Source organism: Mustela putorius, unplaced genomic scaffold (assembly GCF_011764305.1).
Source record: "Mustela putorius furo isolate JIRA1106 unplaced genomic scaffold, ASM1176430v1.1 tig00000430_pilon_pilon_pilon, whole genome shotgun sequence".
NCBI classification, from domain to species: Eukaryota; Metazoa; Chordata; class Mammalia; order Carnivora; family Mustelidae; genus Mustela; species Mustela putorius.
Window position 1 is genome coordinate 19,866,360 of NW_025421377.1, and position 14,223 is coordinate 19,880,582.

The 14,223-nt window shown below is 36.2% G+C and overlaps 1 protein-coding gene across 1 annotated transcript; it reads right to left on the reverse strand.

Annotated features, from left to right (window-relative positions):
- Nucleotides 1-2,005: 2,005 nt before the first annotated feature.
- CSN2 (casein beta) lies at nucleotides 2,006-9,699 on the reverse strand. Its single transcript, XM_004766330.2, has 9 exons — nucleotides 9,650-9,699; nucleotides 7,573-7,635; nucleotides 6,801-6,827; nucleotides 6,662-6,688; nucleotides 5,376-5,399; nucleotides 5,235-5,279; nucleotides 3,637-4,215; nucleotides 3,017-3,058; nucleotides 2,006-2,304 (listed from the first exon to the last, which is right to left on the reverse strand). Exons 2-8 carry the CDS (start codon nucleotides 7,627-7,629, stop codon nucleotides 3,053-3,055), a joined length of 765 nt encoding a protein of 254 aa, XP_004766387.1. The 5' UTR covers nucleotides 7,630-7,635; nucleotides 9,650-9,699; the 3' UTR covers nucleotides 2,006-2,304; nucleotides 3,017-3,052.
- Nucleotides 9,700-14,223: the final 4,524 nt, after the last annotated feature.

The following is a 14,223-nucleotide window of genomic DNA, read 5'->3' on the forward strand; positions in this document are numbered from 1 at the left end:
GATGTTGATCTTTGACAAAGACTGACACAGGTTTCCAAGGGGCTCCTGCTTGTTTACATTTACATCATCATTGCTTGGCATTGTCATTGTTTGTTTTTGCTAACAATTAGTGAGGACAGGGGCGCCTGGGTGGCTCAGTGGGTTAAGCCGCTGCCTTCGGCTCAAGTCATAATCTCGGTGTCCTGGGATCAAGTCCCGCATCGGGCTCTCTGCTCAGCAGGGAGCCTGCTTCCCTCTCTCTCTCTCTCTGCCTGCCTCTCCATCTACTTGTGATTTCTCTCTGTCAATAAATAAATAAAATCTTTAAAAAAAAAAAAAACAATCAGTAAGGACATTTTTTTTTTTTCATTTTGATCATTCTGGTGATTATGTCATAATATCCTGTGGGAGCTTTAAGTAGCATTTTCCTGAGGACTGGTGATGTTGAGTAGCTTTTCTTATGTTTATTGGCCATTAAGAAACTCTTTGGGGAAAGTTCTTATTCAAGTAAGTCTATTGTCTCTATATTAGTATATCACTTTTTTCTCTTTCTGGAATTCCCAATTCAATTTGAGCAATTCAGAGCCTGGATCCAGACGAAGAGCTATGCTTGGCTGTGACAGATTTACGATGTTAATTAGATACCTGCGTGTGGAAGCCAGGAAGGCAAGGTGAGTGTGTGAGTTTGGACTTCAGGAAAGAATGAGTTCAGAGATACACATTTAGAAGCTTTGAACTCATGAATGGACTTCAAGCCATGGAACTATCCAGAGTAAGGCTAAACCTTTAGGGGACTCCAACACTTAAAGGTTGGAAAAAGAAACGCCAGAAAAGAGACCGCAAAGAAATGGCTAATGCATTAAGAGAGAAGCCAAGGTTTAAAATTTCAAATGAAGAAAAGTATGATATTTCCAAAAGAAAGGATGATCAACTCTACCAAATAGCTCTGAAAGGTTGGGTAAAATGAACACAGATTAGCAAGATAAAAGTTGTAGGTAACCTTGGAAAAAAGTGATTTCTATAGGGACAAAACTTTGAGAGAAGCAAATTAATGAATGCATAATATATTCCGTACGGATAGTTCTTCTCTAACAGTTGCCACAGAGTAGCCTGAAAGACTGGGAGGAGTTTGGACGTGTCCGGTCCTGAGATGGAATTTTCTTTAAAAAGGGAAGATGTTTTAGCATGAGTTGTCGCACACTTGATCCTTAGGTGAGGAGATCACTGAGGATGGCAGGGAAGATGGAATAATTGGTAAGGACGAGTCACTGTGTCAATTCAAGGGATGAGGTTGAGTGTACGGGCGTGGTAGTTGGTGGGGGGATTATTCATTACAACGAGACAATCACTCTGCAATCAAAAAAAAAAATAGATACTAGAGACTCATGTTAAATCTTATTTCTTGGGCACTATTGGTGAAAATCACATAACCTCATTCATTCTGATTGTGATACTGGCTCTTCCTGCTCTGGTGTAAGTGGAGTCAGTAATACGGAGCTATAGGGAGCAATTGTCTTATATCTGAGCAGGACACTAATCATATTAAAACTTCAATAAAAACCTTTGAATCGCCTGTTTTATAGATGTGGAAATTGAAGTTCTGAAGGACTGAGTAAGTGTCATAGCACTACTTCCCTATATGTGGCTGAGCTGTGAATCAGCTTTTACATTTGAAGCTTTTTTTTTTTTTTTTTTTTTTTTTTTTTCCCCACAGTGACCATAAAATGTAACATCCAATCCTGGGTATGATTGAGAGTGAAAGGCGCAAGTTACATGGTTTAACTAGGTAATGGGTGTAAACCGAGACTTTCTAGAGCAAACATGATATGTCACCACCCTCTTTTCCTCCACTTTTTGATATTCTTTACCATTCAATTCAAAACATCCTATTCAATTTCAGTTCCTCCATGGCTATGTTTAACACCAATAATCTGAAATTGACAATAATCTTAAGGCCAACTCAGGTTTAAAAAATTATAATAAAGACAGAGAAACTTAAATATGCCTCAAGGATTAATTTATTGAAATGACTGGCTAGGAAATAGATACTTAAATAATAACAAACACAATTCCAGAAATATACATATTTTTCCCAAGTTTAGGGTATTTCCAACTCAAAATTAAATTCTGATGTATTATTGAGTTACAATTTGGAAAATGTAGAGTTTATAAGTCAAATTCAGATTAAGATGAATGCCATATAGTACATAAAATAAATAAGAGACAAATTTTTCATTTTTTTCCATGGAGATTCATACAAAAATGATCAATTTTGCTTTCAGGATGCCAAGTGAAAAGATGCCACATTTCCAGTCACAGTCAATTCTGTAGAATATAAAGAACATATAGAGTTTGTTATGTTATATACTGTAACTATCCCTCCTCATTTGTAATTTTGGTGTGATTAATCTGCAAGGCAAAATTTTGTTATAAATGCAAAATGTTGAGCCCTACCTTGGAGGCATATAAAAATTCCTGTATGACTAAATATCAGCTGATATTGGTTTAGTGAAGTGTCTAGTCTATGATCACATACAGAGTTGTATTTTATAAATCCCAAAGCTATATTCTCTCTTTTTAAACCTCGTACCTGAAATAATTAATTTTAGTTTGGCTAATGAATTAAAAGATAATGTGTACATTTTAAATGAGATTAAAAACAATTGAAGTTATGAAGCCTAAGTTAGAATGAGGATGAAAGTAATCTTTTAAAAAATCTCAAATACATTCACATAAAAGTAGGAAATACTATTTTCAGTTTTTCCTAAAAAAAGATGACAATCAAGTATCAGAACATAGGCATTTGAATGCAAGCCAGTCAAATCTGTCAATAACACATAATTAAAATCTGATACATACTCTCAGGTCAGTAGATGTTAGTCAACCGTAAAGACATCCATGATACTTGGATCATTAATAAATAAGGTGGTATATTGATAAAGTTTGTTCCTGTCTTGGACTTAACCAATAGGATGAAATGTAAAAAGATATCATCTATAAAAAGGTTCAGTCTAATCTCCAAATTCCCAAAACTTACCAAAAGTGAGAAGGGGACATTAATGTTGAAATTCTCTTAAACCTTAAAAGTAAAAAAAAAAAAAAAAAAATTAAAAAAGCAAAACAAATAAATATACAATTTGCATTCGACAAAGACACATTCCTTAAGAATTCTCTGAGAATGAAATAGTCATCGAAACATGATGTGAAATAAGGCATTTGCAGAATAGACACATACAAGGAAAACTTCAAAATTGTAGAAAATAATAAGCCTTCCTTATTCCAAGGCCAGACTATCAAGTTTAATTCCAGCTTTAACAAGCCTTAATCCTCTTTATCCAAATTCTCAACAGACCAATTAAATCAGAACCTTCTGAAATAATTTGTTCCCAATAGTATCTTCTACATAGAAGATCAGAATAATTATATCAGAATCTCTGCAGGTAGTCCCAGACATTGGGATTTGGGAGAGAAAAAGTTTTACTACTACGTATTATGGATTATGTATTATCTATTATGTTGCTAGTATTGAGAATCACCAATCCAAACAAAGCGCTTGTAGATCCATTCATTATTCATTTATTCTTTCATTCTCACATTTCCTCTATCACCGTATTCACGTGGTAAGTGAGAAAGCAGAATTAGGAAGTTTGGACTTACAAGAGCAGAGTTGTAAACTGGGGCAAGTGGTTGAGTCACTGGATGGGCCTCAGGAGAAGGCTGCTGGTACAGCAGAAAGGCTTGTAGGGGCATGTTTCTCTGGGGGACGGGCAGCACTTGCTGGGGAAGAGCCTGGACTTTGGACTGTGGGATGGCCAGCAGGGGCTGAGGAGCAAGCATGGGAGTCTGAGGAAGAGGCTGGGGGATCTGCTGCATCAGGGGCTGGAGCAGAGGCAGAGGCAGAGGCTGAGGCATGGGCAGGGGCAGGGGCAGAGGCAGAGGCTGAGGCTGGAGCTGAGCAAAGTGCAGATTTTCAGGCTCGGCAAGATTCTGGATTTGGCTGTTCAAAAGGGGCGCTACTGGAGATTTCAGAAAGGGCATCATTTTGCGCGTCGCAAGGATGTTCTCCTTAATTTGGGGGACCTGCACTATTTCGGGCTGAGGGAGAGGCAGCACCACAGCGGGCTGAGCAAGAGGCAGGACATTCTGTGGAAGGATAGCAAAGGGGGTGGGATCGGCATTAGGAAAGACCAGAGGCTGTTGCTGGGCAAGGGGGTGGATTTTATTCTGGCGTTCATCCTGGAGGGAAAGAAAAGAGTGTTTGGGTCCATGATTCAGTCCTCACAGTCATGTGTGATGATCTAAGCTACTGCCTTTTGAACAATCGTAATTGAGTGAAAAGAGGGAAGAAAAATCTTTTACTGATTTGATTAAGAAATTATTTTCAGTCAGATGAAGAAGACTAATGAGTAAAATGTTCACTGAGGGATGCCGCCTTGCCTCACTCCCGTCATAGGTGAACCTACAGAACAAGCTGAAATCAGTGTCTGCAGGTTCCAAGGCATTTCACCTTGTTCTAAATCGCCTGGATAGCTCTAGCTGTCCACTTCGGTCTTCATGGGCACGGACTTTCAACATAATGGTTTGATAATAGAGCAAATCGTGTTCATATAATGAAGATACTGTCAGACAATTATGTACTCAATTGTTCTGTACCTCATTTCTTTCATTGGTATAATAGAAATTGTTTTAAGAACTTCATGTACTTGTAAATGTTAATATAAAACCTATAAAATGTTATATAAATCATTAAATATTCACGGTCAGCTTATCAAACTTGGGATTAGGAATATTCTCAGTTTACAGAAAAGAAAATTAAGTATAGAGTAACTTGGGGCCAAAATTATACAGCTAACGAATGTGCCGGATTGCCTTCTCATTCTCTTTCATTGGAGTATCTGTCTGGAGACCAAAGGGAACCTAGTTCCCCAGCTAGAAATGTAAGTAAATCAAGAATTATTCTTAATTTTTTTTATACTCTGCAAATTGATTGTGAATTTGAAAAATGCATTTATGTCTTAAAAATATCTTGCCTTTGTCAAATCTTAATCTCTTTTTTTTTCTGATTCTGTTTTCTTCCTTTTTTTATTTAATTTTTTTTATAAACATATAATATATTTTTATCCCCGGGGGTACAGGTCTTAATCTCTTCACTGGCATTTATCTTATTATCAATTCTATAGCATGAATATGTACATATTTTATATATATTATATTTCATAATAATTTTAGAAATATTCTTATCATAAATGAGTTACCTCTCTTTGCTGCTGTTCCTCACGCTTAATATTCTCAAGTTTCTGCTAAAAACCAAATCACATATAAAGAAATGTTATTGCCTATAAAAATTAAATGTAGGAAATTGTGAAAATAAGTACATTCAAATATGAAGGCGTTACCTTGTTGATGTGCGTGATAGATTCCTTCAGAAAATAAAAATAAAATTAGTTTTAGTTTTATGAATGTTCTTTATTTGTCAGTACAAATCAGAAAATGAAGGCACATGATAGGTTAAAATGGACACCTTGTTTGATAATATTAAAAACTCAGGATAACTGCTGAAATTTAGATGTTGCAGTGTTCTGCATAAGCTTGATGTATAAAAGAAAAATGAATTCAGTTACATAAGAAAAGAAAATCAGTGAACATAGTACAAAAAGAGGTATTTAATAGATGCTAATTTTTCTCTATCACTATGCTCCTCTCCCAGGACAAAAAAATGATTGCTAATATTCTGTCTGATTCTAGGAGAAAAATATTCATTGAGAATATGAATTTTACCTTTTAATTCTTCTGATCATTCTTAGGTTGCTTATTATATTTATACTGCAAATTAATTACAAGAAGTAGATGCCTCCCTTAATGGTCTGATAGCTTTGTACGGAGGCAAAGTATACTGGTGTACAATTTAACCAGCAGATAATGACGTATCCGAAAAGAGTGGTACCAGGAGAAATGCCTACCTGATTCTCCCCAGCAGATTTAGGACTACACTATCTCTTGCCATCTCTCATTTTCTAAAGTTATAAAATGTGTCCATTTGCATGTCTGCTCTCATAGTCTGTTGCAAGCTCTTCACTGTGGACATCCCTCTTTTCCTTGGTACCACAGCTCTTAGCAAATGTCTGATCCACAGACAGCACTCAATAAAAATCAGAATAGGGAATGAGAACAGGGTAAAGAGAGCTCAAGACAGAAAAGAAGACTGTACAGTTCTTTAAAAAGGGAAGGGGGGGGTTACGATGATGTAATTTCAAGTAGTACACCAACTTAGAAAGTGCTAGAATACTGAATTCTCCAGATATTTATTCTGTCCTTACATATATGCAATGGAAAAAAAAATAATAGAAGTTTACATCAAAACGTATGTCAGTGGGTGCTTGGGTGGCTCAGTGGGTTAAACCTTAGCCTTCAGCTCAGGTCATGATCTCAGGGTCCTGGGATCCAGCCCTACACTGGGCTTTCTGCTCAGCAGGGAACCTGCTTCTTCCCCTCTCTCTGCCTGCCTCTCTGCCTACTTGTGATCCCTCCCTCTCTGTCAAATAAAAAAATAAAATCTTAAAAAAATAAACTTGTGTTTTTTGAGCTGCTTTGATCTAACTGTCCTAATGTAACATCATAGAAAGATAGCACAAGATTTTACTGTTCCAAAACTGGGAAATTGCCTCTGAAAACATTGTCTTACCTCACTGCTGGAAAGGCTTTCCACAGTCTATAAAGGAAAAAACAAAAAAATAAAACATCAACAACTGGCTTTTCCAAGATCATTACAGAAGGTTAATATTTTATGATTGGAAAATTTTTTGTGAATAAAAACATCTTACCTCAGTGGATACAGTGAGTTCTTCCTTCTGTAACAGAAAAAACCAAAAAACACCATTTTGGTTTCCACAGGTAATTCATTATTAAATATTTTTCCTATTTAATCTGTATCTTCTTTATGCAGAGCTATCTATTTCACAAGTTTGAGAAATAAAAAATTCTTATTGAGAGTCTTGAAAGGTAGTTGTTTTTATATCTTTTATATTTAGTAAATTTATTGATATATTTTTATCTTATGTGAATAAACAGTTTTTGATGGGTAACAAGGTTATTTTACTTTGTTTTAAACAGTTTATTATGATTTCAAATATATTTGTGATTATAATTATTGCCTGATACTCCATCCTCTCAATGTCTTTGGGTTGACACAGGTAGAATTGGTCCCAGTGCCATAAAGTAAGAGATACATAAATTTATTACTGGAATAAGGTACATTTATTTAGGTTACACACGCCTTCAATCATATCTGTGGAATATTATTATTGCCATTTTTATATCTGTTTCTCTCTCTCTCTCTTTTTTTATTTTTTGGTCTGTTTACTTGTCTGTGCATTTCCTTTAGGAGCTGGTGGCACAGTAGGTTAGAAAGCATTTGACCCAGATTTATGCGCCTACTGCACACTATTGAAATAGTGGATGAATGTAAGTGATTTTTTTTAAGAAATGCAATGAATCTGCTGAAATTCTGCTTTATTTGTACTTTAACAATGTTGCCGGTGTTCTTCTCTAACATGGATATTCCATCATATCTTAATTATTTAGATATTTGCTTACCTCTCTTGCAAGAGCCAGAGCCACCAAGCAGGCAAGGATGAAGACCCTCATGGCCATCAAGTCCTGCCAATGGGAAAATGAGGGAACGGTGACATCTTGGTCAATCTATTTTCTTAGTTAGCTAGGATTACTTTCCTTGTAAAGAAACTAAGGATAATACATAATAAAAGTAACTGCATTTTAGAAAAAATACTGATAGAAACTTTATTAAATAGGCAGGGTCAAAGCCTACTACGGTTACATACTCTTACATACCATTTTCATACTTCATGGCCAACCACTCAGATTTTTCAGCTATCACCTCTACCCTACCTCACTCTTTTTCATCTTATTCATAGCACGATGGGTGTTTCTTCATTTTGTTTTGTTTTGAAAGACAGAAAAAAGTCATAAATATTTACAGAAACATTTATTAGTTGATTAATTTGTTCAAAAATATTTATTTAACGCTTTTTATTGCCAGACATTGTCTAGGTGCTCGGATGATAGCAGCAAATAAAATATTAAGATTTTAGCCCTGATAAAGCATCAGTTCTATCTGGAGGCAATTCATCAAAGAAAATCTATACAAAGAAGATCATATTTTCTTTTTATCTTTTTTTTTCTAAACCAAATGGTTTCCATAATTTTTTTTTAAATTATTTCTCCTTATTTCCAATTAGAGGTTTTCACTGGAGCATTTACTTTATTTTCTCTGCTTATTTAGATGCTCCCCGATTGGTCTGTCTCCTCTCCATTTGTACGCATGACTCAGTCCACATCCCCGCACATCTAGTAATGCCCCCTCTCCCTTGTGCCACATAACTTTAGAGATCATAGACTGTATTTTTTCTCTGATTTCTTGATGATTTACAAAATATCAGATCCTCTTGACAAACCCTCACTCCAGGCCACCTCTTCTTGTAGTGTAACATAATATACACATTACCTTTTAAACTGAAATGTCCTAAATACTTGATTTTGTTGCATTTCCATAATTTCTCATACGATATAATGTTTGTGCTACTAGTATCACTTGGCATGCAATCTTCAATCTCAGATATTTATACTAAATTTCTGAACTAAAAATGTTTCATGAAAAATGTCCCTAATCCATCTGCAAAATATCCTTTCCAATATTTGAAGCCTGAAGACTATGTTCTTTCTTTAGGAAAATATTTTTTTTCCTAGATCTTTCTCATGGGTACTATGTAAATCTTAATTTTGCTTTGCCTAAGAACTCCATAAGTTTTCAAATAATTTCTTATTGTCAGTACTCAAAAAAAAAATAATATATCTTATTAGAGGTCATTATGTGTAGGAAGGATCTCATTGCATTTTCTATATTTTATAATTAGCATTTTATATGCCAATCTTTTAGCCAGAACTTTATTTTTAACCAACAGATTCTAAAGTACTTTTCTTTCAAATAATCTTTTTCCTTTGCTTTTGTTTCCAAGTCATCTCTGTCTCATCTAAAATTTTCTTACAAAGTAAAACATTTTTTTCTTAACTTAATTCTGTATTTCATATGTCTATTTTGATATTTTGAAGTATTATAAACCAAATAATAAAGCGGGATGTTGGGGACAATAAATAAGTTTGATGAATACATATTTCTGAAAAAAATTTATGAACATATCAATTAACACACATCCCCAACACATCTTGCAGTTTCTTGACTCAATATGCTCCCTCTAAAACTACTGTGGGATAAAGATTTTCCATTAATTATTCATACCCTCAAATGATAATTTAAATATATCCTTTTTTATTTTTGCTCTATATTTAACAAAATTGGAAGACTTATTAATTCAAAAAATAGATTTTTTAATATAGCCTAACTGGCCTTGTACTAAAAGAATAGTAATCATTGTTAATACATTTTTTAGACTCATAAACCTCATAGAGTCATAACTTTTACCAAATCTCTATAGACATTTCTATTTTTTTAATCTAAGTGCTGAAAATAGTGTCAGTACTACTTTAAATAATTTCAAAGACTATATTTTAAGTGGTTATTTTCTTCACATAACTCAGCCTCATTTGAAATAAAGGTGAAGAAAGAATACATCAAATTTCAGTCTGAAATTCTTACCTGTTTTCCAAGGTGGAGGACAGGAAGTGAAGGAGAAGCTAAGTAGATGATGGTCTGTCTGCTTTTGTGGTGGTTTATATACTGTATTTGGTGGTATGCTAATTTTTCAGTTTGAGATAAAATCAATAGTGAGCTTCAATTCCAAGAAGTTCACATGATTAGAATATGATTTCTGCCTATTATCTGTCCCCAGAAATTCTAGGGATTATTCAACAAGGGAGCAATTCACAAGCTAATAAAGGAAATCTGTCCAGGAAATGTAATTGTCTAATAATTAAAACAATGACTGGAAGACATTGAGACTGGCCAAATCCCCAACTTATTAAATCTCTTCAGCACTTGGTGGGTCCTCAAGATCTTACTTGTGGGGAAATTCCATATGAACATCAGATACACAAAGGCTCCACAAAGGCCACAATTTCATGCTAACCTGAGCAGTTGCTAGACTTTTATGCTGAAGTGGAGAAAATGACAAGAGAACAGGTCCATGATGGTAGTCTAGTCATGTAAGGCAAACTGCTTAGCTCCCAGGATGACCCGATTTTGCAAAAATAAATTGTTCACTTCTAACCAATACTCTGTACACAAGAAGAACAAACCTTCCTCTGTAATGAAACATCTCAGAAAAAGAATCTATCTGGATAGCTGATATAGTTAAAATTCTTGGTAAATCTGTTATAAAAATTTTCAAAATGTCATGGAGACTTATTTACTTGATAAATATTGATTATCTTTTTCTATTTCAAGCATAATAATAATCTTTATTTTTTATACTTACGATTCCAGGCACTGTGCATTTTACAGACATGATCTTGTATAATCTTTACAAAATCATCATGGGCTCACTGTCCTTTCCAAATTTTTGTTGAAGAAATTAGGACAAGAGATTGAATAACTTGTTCAAAATCATAGTTTGTGGATGGCAAAGATACCGTTTAAAACTAGATCTATCTGGTTACATGTATTTCTGTTTGATCATATGCAGTATTCATGGTTTAATTCCCTTTATAAATTCTGTTATAAAATTTACCTTTCAATGTAGCATTTGTGCTTAAATGTATAGAATTTAATTATGCCTGAATTGGAGGAATAGAGCATTGGTGCTGAGTGTGAGCATGGAACTGGTCATTAAAGAGCTGCTATTTTGGTTAGACCTCAAAAGAATAAGTAGAATTTTTTAAAAAGATTTTATTTATTTATTTCTCACAGAGAGATATCACAAGCAGGCAGAGAGGCGGGCAGAGAGAGAGGAGGAAGCAGGCTCCCTGCAGGGCAGAGGGCCCTATGCAGGGCTCGGTCCCAGGACCTTGAGATCATGATCTAAGCCAAAAGCAGAGGCTTAACTCACTGAGCCACTTAGATGCCCCAAGAATAAGTAGAATTTTAAGAGATGGTTAAATGTGAATAAAATATTTTGACTAAAGGACAGACAGGAGTTTGAAGAGACAAATACCAGGTTTGACGGGTTCTGTACTTCAAGTTAAACAGATGGTATAGAATATAAGTTACTATTGCTGGGGTTTGATGGAGTTAGATCATAAGGCCTTTGAATTTCAATTATGCAGGGTGACATAATTCACTGAAAATGAGGGAAGACATTAGAGATTTGAAAGAAGGAAAGATTGTGAAATTTCTTGAATTTTATGACTTTATGAGAATACCTCAGGGTAACCTAGTAAAGGAAGTTATTATAGTAACATGTTATTAACATGTTATTACAATAGTCAAATATAGATATCATGACAGCTACTAGAAAGATGGTCCTGGACATCTTAGGCAATGAGAAGACAAATCTGTCATTAAAAATGAGAAATGTGAGAAATCAGGGAAATGAATACATAACATATGCCTATGTGATTGAAAAGTTAGTTATATTGTAAACCAAGATAACAAACCAGCCTGAAATTAGAAAAGGTTAAACCTTGAACATTGTGAGTTTGAAGGTGTCCAGAAGGTAACGTCAGTTAAACGTGATGCTCAGAGTAGTCATAAGTACAATTGGAGAGTTTTTTTTATTGTTCCAGACAACGGAATAAATTAATTCAAGTGTTTCCTGTTATTCAGGGGCTGGTAGAGCAAAAGGAAATGGGAAAAATACAAAGTATCAAGGAAAAGAAAATAAAAGGTCATGGAAGTCATGGGAGGGAACAGCCAGAAGAAACAAGTGGAGTTAAGAGTGAAAAGGCAACACAGATGGGGACCATGGTAGAAACAAGCGGAAGGGTTCTGGACACAGAGAGTCATTATCACTGAAACAATTAGGACGAACTGCAAGTGGTCAGGAAGCAAGTACTGTGGGGAGAATTAAACGCAACATGTTTCTTTTGAGATTTTAGAAGAGGATGTAAGGACACCCAGGAAGGGTATCTTAACAGCAGGGATAACCAGAATCACAGGAAGGTAATTTTTGGATAGAGATTTGCGGCTCAAAATAAAGAGGCCGATAGTGAGAAAGCTGAAAACCCCCAAAGGTGTGGGAATAAACGTGATGAAGAAAATTCCAGTAGGATTGGGGTCATGGCCAAAAGAATGAGGCCTAAACAAAATGTACCAGTTTTCCTGAGACAGGAGAAGAGGAGGAGAAGATGAGTCAAAAAAATACATACTTTGAAATACAGGACAGAGAACGTGAAATAATGATCTTAATTTTCCAGTGAGGTGGTGGATGGGTTCTCAACTGTCAGGGAGGTAAACAGTGATGGGTTTAGGATATTTAAAAATGAAGAAAATTCTGGTTAATGTGAAAATTAAAAATGAAAAAAAAATATCCATAGCAGTAATATGCTGTTGAGATTAGCTACCATACTGTTGCATGTGTAGCAAGATTGTTGCAATATAATGTCAACAGGTCAAGAAAATTGTCAGGGTGGGAAGAGGGGGTTGACTGTGTTTGGGCCGAAATGACTCACCATGAAGTATTGGTTGAGCTAGGAAGGCAGAGAGGCCAGTAGTTGAGTGATAAACCAGAACACTAAAAAGTGTTCACATGACTAGAAGTAGGGAAAAAGGCAAAAACCTAGTGGCCTAATGAGAATAAGCAATGTCTAGAAGTCCAGGCAAGAGGTTTTGACCAGAAGAGAATGCCAGCATTTCTAGAGAGGAACTTCTGAGTGATGGCTACTTCCAGAAGATAGTCATGCATGCAGGATTCTGAAGATAGGTGGGCATGAAGGAAAAGAATGAAGTGTATTCCATACTAAATGTCTGTTTTGGCCAGGCATTTTGCTAGTTTCCAAAAATGCAACAGCAAATAAAAAGCTGTAATTTTTGTCCTGAAGGAGATAAGAGCCTTCATGGGAAAACAAATATGGAAACCCACTTATTATGAAATGTAATATTTTTTTAAAGATTTTATTTATTATTTTTGACAGGGAGAGATCACAAGCAGGCAGCAGAGAGGCAGGCAGGGCCGGGGGAGGGAAGCAGGCTCCCTGCTGAGCAGAGAGCCCGATGTGGGACTCGATCCCAGAATCCTGGGATCATGACCTGAGCCGAAGGCAGCGGCTTAACCCACTGAGCCACCCGGGCGCCCTGTCATAAATATTTTAATAAAGCTATCATAAGGTATAAGAGACACAAAGGAAATACCTAGTTCATTTTAGCCAATGGATGGGAGAATAGGTTGGAGCGAGTCCTGAGCAGAATCTTGAAGCCAGATGAAGAGAAGTTTGACCTGAGGACAGAAGAAAGCGTTAGGCTAAAAGGAAAGGAAGAATGGAGCTGAGCCTTGCGTGTGAGAAATGAGTAACTACAACTTAATCAAGTAGTGAATCTGGGAAATGACGTGCGAGGAAAGCAGCAGATGGAGATGAGAACCGAGAAAGAGGAAGGGGTGAGGTACCGAAGGGCAAAGCATCCCGGACTCCCAAGGAAAATGAACTCTATTTTGTAGACAATGGGGATTTTTTTGAAGGGTTTTAGGATGGAGGGTGACAATTAGAGAGAACTACTTCTAGAGAGCGAATGCTAACAGTACACATGTATGAAGATGGGTCGCTCAGGTGTGCGCCCTTTTCTTTGGCAGTTCGTCGGGGTTTACCCACTAACACTTGTGGAAGAACGGCAGATGGAAGGAAGAAAGGAAACTGAAGCACAGAGAGGAGCAGGATCGCTGGAAGTAGCACAGAACAGTCTGAGGCAGGCCTTGAAAATGCTTAATATGGGGGCACCTGGGGGCTCAGTGGGTTAAAGCCTCTGCCTTCGGCTCAGGTCATGATCTCAGGGTCCTGGGATCCAGCCCCACATCGGGTTCTCTGCTCAGTGGGGAGCCTGCTTCCCTCTCTCTCTCTGCCTGCCTCTCTGCCTACTTGTGATCTCTGTCAAATAAATAAATAAAGCCTTAAAAAATATATACTTAATATGTACCTACTTACAAAAGAAGTCTTCAAATTTCTTTGCCTCTTTAGTGGTTGCTGTTCATAATGTACCTGTCTAATTGTGTGGAACAGTACTTATTTTTTTTAAAGATTTTGTTTATTTATTTCTCAGAGAGAGAGCACAAGCAGGCAGAGTGGCAGGCAGAGAAGCAGGCTCCCTGCTGGACAAGGAGCCCAATGCGAGACTCCATCCCAGGA

Coding starts and splice junctions, on each gene's coding strand:
- CSN2 (XM_004766330.2), bottom strand. CDS start 7,629: ATGGCCATGAGGGTCTTCATCCTTGCCTGCTTGGTGGCTCTGGCTCTT. Junction 5,280..5,375: donor CTATCACGCACATCAACAAG/GTAACGCCTTCA, acceptor TTTGGTTTTTAG/CAGAAACTTGAGAATATTAA. Junction 4,216..5,234: donor AGGAACAGCAGCAAAGAGAG/GTAACTCATTTA, acceptor CTTTCCCTCCAG/GATGAACGCCAGAATAAAAT.